This window comes from Ahaetulla prasina, chromosome 3 (assembly GCF_028640845.1).
Source record: "Ahaetulla prasina isolate Xishuangbanna chromosome 3, ASM2864084v1, whole genome shotgun sequence".
Classification (NCBI taxonomy): Eukaryota; Metazoa; Chordata; class Lepidosauria; order Squamata; family Colubridae; genus Ahaetulla; species Ahaetulla prasina.
Window position 1 is genome coordinate 174,880,214 of NC_080541.1, and position 16,224 is coordinate 174,896,437.

At 37.6% G+C, this 16,224-nt stretch overlaps 1 protein-coding gene across 3 annotated transcripts in view; it reads left to right on the forward strand.

Annotated features, from left to right (window-relative positions):
- Positions 1-16,015, forward strand: part of GPBP1L1 (GC-rich promoter binding protein 1 like 1) — a 30,491-nt gene extending 14,476 nt beyond the window's left edge. For 2 of the 3 annotated variants that reach the window (XM_058178923.1, XM_058178922.1), the window contains 9 exons: positions 4,526-4,655; positions 4,952-5,229; positions 6,140-6,212; positions 9,235-9,428; positions 11,896-12,036; positions 12,152-12,310; positions 13,478-13,599; positions 14,819-14,921; positions 15,126-16,015. In XM_058178923.1, coding sequence (XP_058034906.1) covers positions 4,526-4,655; positions 4,952-5,229; positions 6,140-6,212; positions 9,235-9,428; positions 11,896-12,036; positions 12,152-12,310; positions 13,478-13,599; positions 14,819-14,921; positions 15,126-15,275 — 1,350 coding nt within the window. In that variant the 3' untranslated portion in view covers positions 15,276-16,015. The remainder of the gene's footprint in view (positions 1-4,525; positions 4,656-4,951; positions 5,230-6,139; positions 6,213-9,234; positions 9,429-11,895; positions 12,037-12,151; positions 12,311-13,477; positions 13,600-14,818; positions 14,922-15,125) is intronic. The other variant, XM_058178924.1, reaches the window with a different exon arrangement.
- The last annotated feature ends 209 nt before the right edge of the window (positions 16,016-16,224 follow it).

Below are 16,224 nucleotides of genomic sequence, written 5' to 3' on the forward strand. Positions count from 1 at the left end.
CTGTAGATATTTGCTTGACGCTCTTTCTAGCTTATGCAGTATACAGGTCCTCAAAGGAAGGCAGACTAGTTGCAATTGTTTTTTCTGCAATCCTGACTATCCCTTGAAGTCTGTACCTGTCCTGTTTAGTTGTTGTACTAAACCAAACAGTTATAGAAGTACAAATGACAGACTCAGTAATTCCTCTGTAAACTTCATCAGCAGCTCCTTGGGCAGTCTGAACTTTTTGAACTGGCGCAGGAAGAACATTGTTGTGTTCTAATGTTAGGGGTCCATTTCAAGTCTTGGGAGATTATAGAACCCAAAAACTTGAAGGTCTCTACTGTTGATACTATGTTGCCTAATACAGGTAGTTCTCTACTTACAACAGTTCATTTAGTGACCATTAAAAGTTACAATGCACTGAAAAAAGTGACTTATGACCGTTTTTCACACTTACGACTGTTGCAGTATCCCTACGGTCAGGTGATTTACATTCAGATGCTTGACAACTAACTCACATTTATCACAGTTGCAGTGTCCCAGAGTTATATGATGCCTTGTGATCTTCTGACAAACAAAGTCAATGGGGAAACCAGGTTCATTTAACCTTGTTACTAATTTAAGAACTGCAGTGATTCACTTAAAAAATGTGGTGAGAAAAGTCGTAAAAAGTTGTAAAATGGGACACTTCACTTAAATTCACTTAACAAATTTCTCACTGGGTTCAGTTGTGGTTATGAGCATTAGCTGTATGTTGGTAGAATAGGAGGGCTCTTCCTAAAATCTACTATCATCTCTACAGTTTTAAGTGTGTTCAGTTCTAGATTGTTCCAAGATAAAGAAATAACATTTCTTTATCTTGGCCTCCTGTTTGATCTTCTGCTTTGGGTTTGAATAAGGTATATTTTGATTTTGATTTTTTAATTTTGATATTCAGTTCTTCTGTCACCACCACTACTGTACTATAGACAAGCTGATTGGTTTGTTTGATAAATGTTATGTTAATCTGTGCAAACACCTTATTCACTTCTTCCTTATAGGTGTCAGATCTTTTTTGACCAGTAACTTTCAATGCTGGCAATGTTTGTCTACTGGCAGTTTTGCACAATCTTCTCTTTTAATTCTTGTTTGTGGGTCAGTTTCAGTATTAGCCTGTTGTTATTTCTTCTAAGTTATCATTTGTGTAATTCATAACAGTTGTTTCATTTATATTTCCAATTGTTATTGTGAGCTTCTATTATTCTGCTATTTTTGGGGTCTTGTTTTTTTGCTAATCATTGTTCAGTGATAATTGAATATGGATCAATTATTTTCCAGTGTTCAAAAATTTGTTTTCAGTAGTTCTGCTTTGTTGGCTCCAATTTATTATTACTATATTAAATTTGTATACTACCATGGATCGCTTACAATGATGAAAGAAGAGTAACATTGCAGTAACATTAGAAAAGATAGCAAGGACAACAGACCAGATGACATGAAACTGCACAAGATTAGATCACTATTGAAAGCCCTGTTGAAGAGCAAGATCTTCACCATTCTTCTGAGCAACAGAGTGGGGGCCCTTTGGATCTTGGGACAAACTTTATTCTAGAGCAGTGATGGGGAGCCTTCTTTTCCTCGGACACCAAAAGCATACGTGCGCCGACACCCATAATTCAATGCCCCCCCTGCAGACCCTACCCCTGCACATGCGCGCTTCACCTCCCCGCAATCCCCCCCACATGCATGACGACCCCCCCTTTGTGGTGCTAGCAGGCCTCCCTGAAGCCTCCTGAGACCAAAAACGGGGCACGGGGGGGCGCATCCCCCCAATCCTCCGCATGCATGCATGCATGCGAACCCCCACCTCCAACCCCATGCATGTGCACACAAACCCACCCATCCATCCCCATACATGTGCGCACACCTCCCAGCAGAGACCCAAAAATCAGCTGGCCAGTGGGAGGCATGTGGGCATGCATGGTAGAGCTGACCTAGGCATCTGCTCACATGCCCACAGAAATGGCTTCACATGCCACCTGTGGCATGCCTGCCATAGGTTCGCCATCACAGTTCTAGAGGGTAGTCACTGCTAAAGAGAAGGCTTGCTTCTGAAGTCTTGTTAGGTGGTATTATTTAATTGAAGGAATTTGGAGTGTTCCAACCATGCAAAATTGAAGTAGTCTGTCTAGGACAGGGGTGTCAAACTCAAGGCCTGGGGGCTGGATCTGACCTTCAGGGCTTAGATCTGGCCCAAAGGGCCACCCTGGAAACAGCAAGTGCCTCAGGCAGCCCTCCTGAGTTCTATTTTCACTGGCAGAGGGTTGCAGGAAGCCTTTGCAGCCAAAAATGGAGCACAGGAACCCATTTTCACTGGCAGAGCGCTTGGGCCCCCAAGGTCAACCTTGATGTGGCCCTCAATGAAATCAAGTTTGACACTTTTTAAAAAAAAATTTATATCCCGCCCTTCTCCGAAGACTCAGGGCAGCTTACACTGTGTTAAGCAATAGTCTTCATCCATTTGTATATTATATACAAAGTCAACTTTATTGCCCCCAACAATCTGGGTCCTCATTTTACCTACCTTATAAAGGATGGATGGCTGAGTCAACCTTGGGCCTGGTGGGACTTGAACTTGCAGTAATTGCAAGCAGCTGTGTTAATAACAGACAGACCTAGTCTGCTGAGCCACCAGAGGCCCAGTCTGCTGAGCCACCAGAGGCCTACACTCCTAGTCTAGCAGATACTCTAGGAGTTTATTTAGTGTATGGCATGTTTTAACCAGGGATTACCAAAGTGGCTGGCTGCCTCTGTGAAAGGAATTTTTTCAGGCGGTCTTATCTCATCCACGGGACTCCTGAATGCCAGTAGGCACTTGGGGGAGGCTCCTTTCCTGTCCCTAGGTGGTTTATTCGCTCACGGGAATCGAACCATCAAGCTGCTGACCTCAGCAGAACGCAGGCTCAGCGTCTTATCATGTGAGCCACCACAGCCCCACTCTAGCAGTTACCGGTATATGCAATGTATCAACATACAACTGCAATGCTCTCTACATGGGGCTCCCCTTGAGGAGCACCCGGAGACTTCAGCTAGTCCAGAATGCAGCTGCGCGGGTGATAGAGGGAGCTGGTCGGAGCTCCCATGTAACACCAATCCTGCGCAGATGCACTGGCTGCCTGTGGTCTTCCGGGTGCACTTCAAGGTGTTGGTTATCACCTTTAAAGCGCTCCATGGCTTAGGACCGGGTTACTTACGGGACCGCCTACTGCCACCGTTTGCCTCCCACCAACCCGTGCGCTGTCACAGAGAGGGACTCCTTAGGGTGCCGTCAGCCAAGCAATGTCGGCTGGCGGCCCCCAGGGGAAGGGCCTTCTCTGTGGGGGCTCCTACCCTATGGAACGAGCTTCCCCCTGGACTTCGCCAACTTCCGGACCTTTGGACCTTTCGCCGTGAGCTTAAGACCTATTTATTTATCCGCGCGGGACTGGCATAGAATTTTAGTTGTTTTTAGGGTTTTAAATTTTTAAATTAGGTTTTGGGATTTTAAAAGTATTTTTAGATTGGGCTAATTTAAATAAGTTTTTTAATTAATATTTTATTCTACTGTATGTATTTGATTGTTGTTTTTATTTTGCCTGTTCACCGCCCTGAGTCCTTCGGGAGAAGGGCGGTATAAAAATTATTATTATTATTATTATTATTATTATTATTATTATTATTATTATTATTATTATTATTATTATCATCATCATCATCATCATCATCATCATCATCATCAGGATATTTTGGTAAAACCACAAATTTAGTTTAAAATGGAAATTTGATAGAAAAAGATGACATATTCTGACCTCTAGAATAGAGTGATTTTTTTTTTTCAAAATAGTAATCTGTTTCCTCACATGAGATCTTGGCCACTTTTCTTATTTCTTTAATTTTAATTTAAAAAATGTATTGATACCTACTGCCTCCTAAACAGTGAAAAGCTACTTTTGGAAAGTTGCTGATATTCCACCAGTGCTATCTAAGCAAATTGATTTAGAGAGGGGTACGTTGTTGAAAAAAGAAAAAAATTGATTTCTGCTCTATTTTCTAATAAAGTAGACATATTTAACAGTAGATTGATTTAATCTTGAGATGTCATTTGAATGATGCATTTGTATAAATATAGCCCCATGTTTGGTTTTTTTTTAATATAATTATTTGTTCTGGAGGATATATTTTTTTATGTAGGTCCTAAATTGAGACATCAATTTAGTGTGCTGTAGTAACAAAGATCTTATTAGTTTATTTATTATATTTATCACATTTTGGAACCACCCATTTCCTCACAGAGTGACTTTTGCTTTATTATTAAAGATTTCAAATAAATTCTGAGAAATACTGTAAAGATTACAAAATTATATTGTTAAAGTCTGATTCATAAAAGTTTATGTCTTACCAGGTGTGACTTTGATTATTTTAAAATTTGCTGTTGACCTGCCTCTTCTGAAAGTTCATGTATTTGTGACTGTATATACTGTTAATACGATCACAGCAGTTTTTACATGTTTCCCTTTATTCATAGGCTCCTGGAACTACTTTTGAAAAGCATGGAGAACATCTTCCTCGGGGAGAAGGCCGGTTTGGTGTAAGCCGAAGACGCCACAACTCTTCCGATGGTTTCTTTAATAATGGCCCCCTCAGAACTGCTGGAGGTATGATACTCATTACTGGATAAGTAAATAGCACCAGAGAAAAAATAGTCTTGAACTTCAGCTGGTGTTCCCCCTCCCCCCACCATTTTGTGGTCTCCCACCCTCCAGTTTTGAACTCCAATAGTTTGATACTCTTAATATCAATGATTTGATTGAATATCAGTTTATTAGTCAGGAGATGCTCCTATAATGAGATTATATTGTATCTAATATTTTGCAGTAGATCTTGTATATTGTGGCATTTTTTTCAAATGATAACTAGCTTTTTTTATGTAACTACTTCATATCTTATCCAGACTGTTGGCATCAGCCTTCCCTGCACCGCCATGATTCTGTGGATTCTGGTGTTTCTAAAGGAACTCATGTTGGACTAGCTGGCAGTCAGCCAGGTTGGCATGGTTCTTCACGTGGCCATGATGGCATGAGTCAGAGAGGAGGAGGAACTGGATCTCATCGCCATTGGAATGGCAATTTCCACTCCCGAAAGAATTCAGCTTTTCAGGAAAAGCCAACTGCTGAAGCTAGGGAGGAGAAGGAAGAGAAGGAAAAATTGCAGTTTGAGGAAGAAGATTTTGTAAGTATACTCTGAATAAAATTAAGATGTTCTTTAAATGTACTATGTTTCCTGGAGATTGATATAAATATCAATCTGTATCCATGAGTTTATCATCTTTGGTCTTGGATGGGTTGCACCAGACAGATCCTGTGCAGGGTTCTCTTGGACTCAGGGCTCTTGTTTAAAGAGCAGCTGGTAGCCATAGCTAGGAGGACCTTTGCTCAGCTTCCTGTGGTGATCCAGTTATGCCCTTCCTGAATAGGGATGCTCTCCACTCAGTCACTCATGCCCTGGTCATCTACCGGTTGGACTATTGCAATGCAGTCCACATGGGGCTGGGTTACCTAGAGAACTATCTGGAACCTTCAGCCGATACAAAATGCAACCATGTGGGTGATTTTGGGTACCCAAAGTAGGGGTGCTGAGGGGGGAAAAAAAGAAAAGGTTGAAATTATAAGGTTTAATAGCTTTATATCAAGGGAGAAAAACCTGCTATCCTGATAATACTAGAAGAGGTCAGGACTTTGTTTATTTTTCCAGCAAAGGTGGAGAGACTTTATGTTTCTAAAAATGATAAGCTTATATTATAAACTATGCTATAGTTTCCTGCTTAGCGGTATAGGAATCAGCTTCGGTAATTTTGCAGTCTTAGAGGGACTTCAGGTGCCAAAGATTTCTTCCCCTAATTATGCACCCAGTTGTCTCCAGGCTTCAAAGCATTTATAATTGTTTCTTATGGTTTTAATGCACTTTTCTCCTGTCAGAATGGATTATAAAACAAATACTAGATTCTATGTAGGTAAATTGTCAGAATGTTAATATACCTAATGTTGGGTCAAATGCTTATTTCTAGCTAGGAAATTTAATGAAATTGAAATTGAAATTGAAAACATGAAATGTGTGTGATATTTTGGTGTGCTTCTTACAGCCATCATTGAATCCAGAAGCTGGAAAACAGCACAGCCAGGGTAAACCAGCTGGAACTCCATCTGGTGTTTGGGGTAGGTACTGAGGCATTGGGAGAGAGGTATTTTCTGTAGTTGTAGAAATAGTCTAATCTTGTTCTAGTTAGTCAGTTTATAAAAATAACCAAGTAAGTTTTTCTTCTGTGTTGTTTTATATTAGAAATTATATTGTAGTAATAAACTGTAAGAAGCTTGCCTATTTTTAGGAATGGTAGAATACTGTGCAGAAATTAGATATGGGTACATCATCCAATTTCCCCCCAGATTGGCATTATTATTAGTATTGATTCATAAACCTCAGACGTTTATGCACACTCAAAAAATACATTAAGTACCTAAGCACCAGAAGTTATAAAAAACTGCTTTTAAATATCATACTAATTTATTTGATGTTAGATAATGTAAATAAGCCCCATACATTGCGGAATTTAAAGACATCCATAGCAGGAGAACTGTAGAAAATCATGTTACTTAAGAAAGGTCAATGTAAAGTTTTTCATACTTAATACATATAATTCTGCCCATTCAAGAAATGAAATTCTTGTGACCTTCATGTAGAAGATCATATAAGATTTTTCTCTGCTGTCCAAAATGTTTACATAAAAATTATCAGGTACATTAGTACAAGAGAGAACTACAGTAGCATCTTTGAATAGCTGCATGATTCTTAATTCATTCAGAAGTGACAGTGCCTCAAAAATGTGAAGTGCCAAAAAAATATTTTTTTCTAATTGTATGTATACTAGGAATCCAATATTCCAAAAATTACTGCATTTAGCTCTTCCCAAAAATGTACTCTTAAAGAATTAGGTTCAGTACTATTTAGGTATATATTTTCTTAATCTTCATTTTCTTAATCTCTTGAGCATGCTTAGTGTGCTTGAGATTCCCTTTAACAATTCCAAAATGCTTTCCCAAAGATGTATTTTATATCCACTTCCATAATTCCCAGGCTCATGAAGTCTAGTACTTTAAAATGTTTTCTGTACAAAGAAGGAGGAATTGATTGTGATATCATACTTGATGCCTGTTGAAGGGTTTACTAGGAATTTTTTTTTTATTAGCTAACAAAGAAATCTAATCCAACCTATGTTACGTTTTATTTAATTTATCAGCATGAGCATTAACAGTTCATATAATTCAAATGTTTGTTTAGTCACAGAATGTGAGGAACATAAGAAATGTGCATATTTCTATCTTCTAAGAAGTTTTACTTAAAATGTAACATAAGAATTAGAGACTTTCAAATGGGAATTGTACGGTTTATGGTATCTATTTTTCAGCTACATGTTTGTTTCAGATTGGATCACTGAAACTATTCCGTGATCTTCAGAAAACCTATAATAGAGTTTATTTTTAATTACTTAAAAATCAGAATTCATATTAAGAGCAAAAGTTTGTTGTATAAGTTTTTTCAGCTAGGTTCTTCAAAATGCTTTCTCTTACAGCCTTCATGATCTAATCAAAGAGAATTGTTCTAAACTAAATGCTTTGATTCTAAACATAGTTGCCTTGGATAAAGCCATGGATAAAATGAGTTATCTGGACCCCTTCTAGTCAGGTTTCAGGTAGGGGTATGGGCCTGAAACAGAATTGATTGCACTTTTGAATGATTTCAGGAAGGAGCAGGATGGAGGTAGCATTTCCCTTTGATGTCTCAGCAACTTTTGATACCATCCACCATGGTATTCTGGACCAGTGATGGGTTAATATTGGGGCACATTGTAATACAATTTTTCCTCCTTCCTCCAGGGTCAGTTCCAGTCAGTGTTGTTTGGGGAGGGAGAGATGTCTGCCCTACAGCCCCTCTTTTGTGGGGTACCTCATTAGTCCTTTTTGAAGAGCAAATGATAGTTATGGGCAGAAGGGCCTTTGCACAGTTTTGCATTGCATATTGTGACCCTTTCCAAATCAGGAGGCAAGTCATATGATCACTTATGCTGTGGTCATGTCCTAAGTTGATTATTGCAATGCACTTTACATTGGGCTGCCCCTGAAGAACATTCAGAAACTTCACTTAGTCCAGAATGCAGCCCAAGCAATTATAGATTTTTTTATGCCCATGTTCACACTTCTTCTGCAAACCCCTGGTTGCAATTCAAAGTGCTGATTATTACTTAAAAAGCTCTACCTGGCATGGAGCCAAGGTATTTGAAAGACCATCTACAGTCATTTCTGCCCATCCCATTAAGTTGGGCAGGAAGGGTATGCTACAGATCCTATCTATTTAGGGATGATCCATCTAGTGGAGCAAGGAAGCAGGCCTTTTCTGTTAACTGTCCCTGACTCTAGAACACCATTCTACTCAAGGCTTGTCTAGGCTCAGTTCTGTTCACATGGCTATATTATTGAGCATGGGGCCTGGAAATGTAGTTGAGCCCACATTAGAGAATGGTGTTCTTGAGAGCCACTTTATATATTTTTTTATTTATGGTCACTGTCTGGACCCATGCATGCATACATACATACATACATACATACAGATAGTCCTTACTTAACGATGGTAATTGGGACCAGAATTTCTATCACTAAATAACAATCATAAAGTCTAATGTCGCGTCACTCACCGATGGCATTTATGTTAAGGGAGGCCCCGCATCATCATTAAGCCTAAAGCAGCTTAAGACTTGCTTCGTTCAGATTTGGAAGATTAGGTATATTTCATTATATTGACCAACACTTGCAACTAAACTTTTCAGCCATGACTCACATCAACATATGCCCCAAGTTTCAGGTAGCCTTTAACATTGTTAAGCAATAATACGGATGAAACCTATCAAAAGGAGAAGGGAGGTGAAGAACTAAAACGTAAAGTCTTATGCAGTTGCTAGATTTTTAATACGCAACATAAGCTTATAAGATCATAAAAATATTCTTACAGGAATTCTTTAAAAAAACAAATTTACTTGTTTAACATTTAGATTATTGTTAATTTTCAGCTTCCAAATTCATCCCTGATAACTTTCTGCATTGATTTAACATGAGCAGATACAAGAGATGGACTGGTATGAACTCATTTTTTGTTGAAATACTAAGCTTCTTCCATGTTTTTTATTAGAAAACCCTCCTAGTGCCAAGCAACCTACCAAGATGCTGGTCATCAAAAAGGTTTCAAAAGAGGATCCTGCTGCTGCCTTCTCAGCTGCATTCACATCACCAGGACCTCAGCTTTCAAATGGCAACAAGGCAACCCCTATCGTCCCAAGTGTCTACAAAAATCTGGTTCCTAAGCCTGCAGCACCCCCATCAAAGGTATACAGAATATCATTGAGAAACTATTGTAGTAGCAATGGGGCAATTGAAATTATGTTATAGTAATATAGTAATACAGTATAAATATCTGTGGTATACTAATATAAAAATAAAATACTAACAGTATAGGAGGGTCCATGGGCTCTTCCTATCTTTATTGTTGGAAACTTGGTTTAACTCTTTTATATTTTCAGTTAGCATTGTGTAGACATTTAAAAGAAGATGGCCTTCTTTGAGGTTCTTGGGGGGAAATGGGTTATCTGAACCAATTTCAGTTGGAATTTCACACCAGGGTTCAGTACAGAGACAGTATTGGTTGCACTTAATAATGATTTTTGACGTAGCCACTGCCTAAGAAGAAAATTTATACAAAATGTTCTATAGGTGGCACCTTCTGCTTACAAGGTTAGCAAAAATGAACAGGAATTTATCACTGTAGTGTTGGAAATGTAACTCAGAGTTAGGATCTTTTTATCATATGTGGTGGTTATGTACAAAAGCCAGGAAATTTTGGCATCAGATAAAGACATGGTTGGAAGAGATGCTAGACCAAAACATAGATTTGAAACCAGAACTATTCCTACTAGGAATTACAACAGAGAAATATGGTAAAGGGTTGATATATTTAATGCTGCATGTTATAACAGCAGCAAGATTGATTTATGCACAATACTAGAAAAATGAAGAAATCCTCCTGGAAGAAGAAATAATAAAGAAAAACTTGGCCTGTGCAGAAATGGACAGACTGACACTAGAACTCAAAAATAAGGGTGAGACAGAATAATATGAAATTTGGAATAAACTGTACCAATGGTTGGAAAGAAGGAAAAGGAATTGGAACAGAAAAGATTTAGGGTTTGTAGAACAGAAATTGGATAATATTTAGACAAATATACCAATAAATATGTTCATAAGATCAAAGTAACAATGTATGGTAAGTTGTAATTATATTTGTTATGAAAAAATTGTATAGAAATGACAAAACCAGGATGGTCACAGTGGTCCAATGTTTTTAATTTTTATTTAATTTAATTTATTTAATTATTTCTTTAAAAATGATTTTTGGCAGAGCTAGCCTGGAGTGGTGCATCACAATCCTTGTACAACCTGATCGCTCAGCCATGATACCATCAGCAACAGTATCCTTCTGGACTAACTCCAGAGGCTCAGAGTAGGAAGCACTGTATTGCAGTGGCATGCCTCTTCCTCTGTGGTTGCTTACAGCTAGTATTAACAGTAAGGGAGAGATTGCACCTGTGATACCGCACTTGTGGGATGCCCTGAGATTCAGTGGTCTCTGTCTTCTTGTGTAACATCTACATGAAACTGCTAGATTTCATTTCAACCCTGATGGTATATGTCAAACTGTTGAGGTACTGTCCCATTCTCTGAAAGCTGTTTGTGTCTGGATGGAGAGGAATAACTTTCAGTTCAATCCTGACAAGATTGAGTGGCTCTGGCTGGGTCCCCCTGGGTTGGGATAATTTCGCTATTGCTCTTGGATGAGGCTGTACTTTGGCATTCAAGACAGGTGCACAACCTTTGATTCCTAGACTAACAACTACTGCTCAAAGAGCAGGTGGCAGCTGTGGCCTGTGCAGGTTCACCTTTGTGCAGGTTCACCTTGTGCGCCAGGTGTGCTCTTTTCTCAGTTAAGAGTCCTTAAAGTCCCTCATGCCCTGCTTGCCTCTCAATTGGACTTTTGCAATCCGTTCGACACGGGACTATTCTTAAAGATTGTCTGGAAGCCACAGCTGGTTTAAAATGGAGTGATATGAGCAATAAGGGCCACTGTTCATTTCACAGAAAAGCTGCATTAGTTACCACTTGGTTTCTTGGTGCAAATTCATAGTTTTTAAAGCTGTTTATGGCATAGGGCCTGGTTATCTGAGGGACCATTTCTCTTCTACTGTTTCTGCCTGCCAAATACATTCAGGCAGATTCAGAATACTAGGAAGCATCTCTTCAGAGATACAGATGACAAACTCATTCTCTTCAGGTTCCATGAAGCCCTTAAAACCTTGGCTTTGTTCTGAGACCCTGGGGTAAATGTATTGGGTTGGGGAATAGCTGTTTTTAATTTAGACTGTCCTGTTTTGCCTACGTTTTTCATTGTTTTAAATGGTATTAGATTTTGCAAGAGTATTGGAGTGAGTGGCCGTAACAAATTTAATGGGAAAAAATAATAAATAAAACATTTTCCTTCACTTTCATTTTCTAGCACTGGTTTTTCTTTCATTTTGGACAAAGTATTTGGGATCATTTGTTATTTTTCTAAATAATTTGATAATTCTGGGAGGTGTTATTGTTAGGATCTGGACTATAGCTATGTCAGATAAATGTACGACGGATCCCAAAAGGGGCGTTTTAAATAAGTGCAGATTTTCAGAAGACAATATTTTTACTAAATCAGTGTTGGTTTTAGGCAAATATATCGCTATTGTCACTGTACATTTCTTCATTATAGCCAAATCAATGGAAAGCTAACAGAAGTGAACATAAACCAAGCTCACTAACCTCCAGCCGTGATTCAGCTTTTACCAGTCCTGTGTCTGTAACCAAACCAGCTGTGTTAACCAGTGGCTCTGTTCTCACCTCTTCCAAAGAGGTAAGCATGTATGGTGGATATAAACATGCTAGAAATCAGAAGGGACTAACCAATTTCAGCGCTATCAAATCAGTGAATTATAATAGATTTAACAATGCTATTACTCTATTTCCAGAGTCCCTCCAGTATCACCCCTCCTATTGAAATAAACTCCTCTCGCTTGACAAAGCTGATGCGCCGCACCACAGATAAGAAGAGTGAGTTCTTAAAAGCTCTGAAGGACGACAGGAATGGAGAATTGCCAGAGCGCCATGAGAACAACAAACTGGAGGATGTGAGAGTTCCATGTCTTTTTTTAAAATAATGTCAAGAGTTGTTTTTAAATAATTTTCTAGTATTTCTTGCATGCTTATTTAGTAAACCTGTTGCTTTCCACAAGAGCTAGCATATGCATCTTGATTCTGGTTTCTGTCATGTATAAAATATGGAAAATAAAAAATAATTGTAGTAAATATTAATGATATTTTTGAAGATATGAGAAGTGATGCATAAGCAAGTTTTTGTCTTCGTTTGTTTCTGTGATTGTTGTATATAATTTATACAAATGTAAACTGTCATTTTAGAGGACAAATTAAAATAAATCAAGTTATGCTTAACCCTAGAAATATAAAGTATATAGCGTAGACACTTAATTCTTATCATTGTGATAATTGGAATTTCTTTTCACCTTTTGGAATGAATAATAGATACCTTTTTTGAAGAAAAAGATCTAATCTAGATACTGATTTTTTTAAGACTTTATGCATCTTTTCCAACAGTGCAAAGTGTTCCCATGCATTAGTTCAACAGATGGGAATCCTCTTATTATTACAGTGATGGTGGAGTTTATTACTATTTTTTATTCTTGATCCTGTGTTATAAACTCATGCAGACTGTCCTCATTTAACTATGGCAATTGGGACTAGTAATTCCATTGTTGAGTGATGTGATTGTAAAATGCAATATCATGTATCACAACCAATTTATGACGGTAGTTGCAACAGAACTGCTGTCATTAAGGAAATCCCACATGGCTTAGTGCAACATCATGTGATCATAGGGTGTGACCTCCCCATTGACTTTTTGCTTGCTGGAAGCTGGCAGTGAAGGTTGCATATGGTGCTCATTACTGTGGGATGCTGCAAGTGTCTTGTGACCTTCTTTTTATTATATTATGTTTCTTTTTTTCTTGCACTTTTTACTCCTATCTTTTAAATTTAGTTTGTATTAGATTTTATTATAATCAAAAGTCTTAATACAATTATATTCTAAATTAAACAGTAGCCATTAACATTTTTAAATAATCAGTTGTTTCTAAGCATTAATTTGAAGTGATTAGCCTCATCATAAAGCCTATACTGTCTGAGCATATAATTTAGAGAACTTTCTAAAATATCACTGATGAATGCTAAAAGAACTATTACACGAGTATGATTTTGATCTATCTTTTGTTCCTCACTAGGTGGATGGTGGCAGTACAGCAGAACCAAAGGAAAACTGGGAAGAGAACTGCCATCAGAATGGGCTTTCTTTGCCTTTGGAAGAGGGAGAGAATCTTTCTCACTCTTTAGAAGCAGAACACAGGTGAGAAAAGGGGCAGTTGATCTGGAAAATATTAACCCACCAGAAATGTATAAAAAAGAGGTTTAACCAGCTCTAGAAGAAGAACATATGATTTCTTGGCAAAGCCCCATTACTCTATGTCATCCAGTACAATACAGTAAAAGTTTTTGGCTTCTTGTAATGAACATTCTTCTCTTCTGCTATCCACATGATACCCTGCGATTGATGCACTCTGATGGAAGCATTGCCTTTTTGCCATTTCTTATTGAAATGTTTCACAGGAGAAGGAAAGGAATCCCCTTCCTTATTAGTGATAAGGCAAGAATGGTTGCATGGAAACAGTCTTTAATCTCCTAATCATATGTTCCTCAGTCTTGAAACCTGCATGAGGTTTGAATTGAGGCACAATTCAATCTGGGTAAGGAGCTGCTTCATTAGACACAGCAGAAGAATGAAATTCACCATCTGCCTCTATACAGTCCATTTTAACAAAGTAGAACGGGGTGAAAGTAGATCATTTTTTATGTTTACTAAGAACCAAAACAATACTCTGTTTTAAAACTCTCTTTCTATTCCTTCACTCCTGTCAAATGTTTAACAAGTGTACAATATAGTATGTAACAATTATTCAAATATGTAATTTAAGTTATTTGAGAATAATAGTTTTATTGTAGTTAAAGAAGACATAAATGGGATTTTTAAAAACTCTACTGCCTTAATGTAGGATTTCTCAAATTTTGTGGTTCTGTTCTTCCTTACTTAATGAATTTCTGTGACCCCACCTCACTATGAATAGAACAAATTATTTCATTGACAAGACATAAATACATTTTAATATTTAAATCACAGGGTCCTCAGACTCTGTGGTCCTGCAGTTGTCGATTTGACAGACAAAACGAACAAAGCCCAAAATAAGTTTTGACAGTATACAAGGCTGATCAATATAAAAAATAGTGACACCACCCCCTTACATCCAATTGTTCATAACCCCCAAGGAGTTATCAGCACAGTTTGAGAACCTTGTCTTGGTACTTTTTAATCACCATTCTCACTTTTTCTTTAACTGCTTCATTTAATACTTAGCCTAACTTGCTTTATTATAAAGTATTTCTCTCCTACAGAACAATATTGTAAAATAGCTGTGAATTTTCTTGTGCTTAAGGGAAAATATCTTTTCCTCCATAATGACATCTTTAATCCTGTCCCTTTTCTATCTATTCTTTTATCTTTTCCATGCTAGATTACTGAAAGCAATGGGATGGCAGGAATATCCTGAGAATGATGAGAATTGCCTTCCCCTCACAGAGGATGAGCTCAAAGAGTTCCAAATAAAGTCAGAACAGGTATGGTCAACTGCCTACCTTTTAGCATCATTTTATTTTGCAACTTATGCGTCGAAATCTCTGAGAACATTGATTACAATAAACTTAAGAGGTCAAAATTAAATCATTTTGTTTTAGTGCATCTGACAACAATTAATACATTTTGAGTTTATTTTGACTGAAAAGGAGAAACAAGTATGAATGTTTTCTTTCCTTTCTCTCTAGCTAAGAAGAAATGGTTTTCGGAAGAGTGAATTTCTTCGAGGCCAAGGCAGGAGTCAACTATTCTCCCACTGGAGAAGCACTTTTAAGACAGAGTTTGAAGAGTCAGACACAGAAACAAGTAGCAGTGAAACTTCTGACGATGATGCCTGAAGTTGGGCACCAAAAATCCATAATATAAAATCAACCCAGCAAACTCAGTTTGTAGTTCAGCACATAAATGTTTGGGGTTCGAATGAAGCAGAGTTTATTCTATCTCAAATCTGTTCAGTTTTTTATTGTTGAAAACTTCATGCACAAGGGAAAGAATTATATCCCAAAGAAGAAAGCTATTGGCTTACTACTTTTTGATTTTGCCCTTCTGTGCTTCATAGAGAACAATCCATTCCGCCTTCTGGAGCAAGGCATGGGTTCAGTCTCATCAGGAGCAGGATGCAAAAGACTTAAGTTGGGCAACTACAAGCTTCTCATACTGCCGTCCACATTGCAAAATGTTGTGCGGCAATAATGTGCTAAAACAATCATTGTCAATGACAAAATGGCTACGGAAGTTCTAATTGTGTTAAATTAATGCTAATAACATGGAACTTTTTTATTTTTTGGCGGCTCGGGGAGCTTCATCACTTAACCAGGCGTGTTTGGTTTTTCTTTTTTGGGGGGGTACAGCTGTAAAATATTTGGATATAGGAATTGTTTGTGTTCTTGCAACCTTGATATTCAGGGTGGATTGTTAAAATATAAAAATTTTGTGGGATTTCAAAGATTAAGATTATTTTGATAACATTATTTACAGATTTAAAAAAGTGACTATCACATTGAGTCTGTATGAGGGGGAAAACTACTGCATCAAAAGATAACTAACTTGGAATAAATATTTTGCATCAGTTTGCCAATTCTGAGTCTGTCATTTCTCAAGTTACTAGTTTAGATTTCTTAAATAAGACTTTCCTGTATTTCAGTCTTTAAGATAGTAATTTTTCAAAAGCGCAGCTCTAATAAGTGAATCACTGCAGTCCTCTAAGTCAGATAAGTTTATATCAGAAAAGGATATCTATAAAACAACATTTCTCATTGGTAATAAAAATATTCAATAAAAATGTTA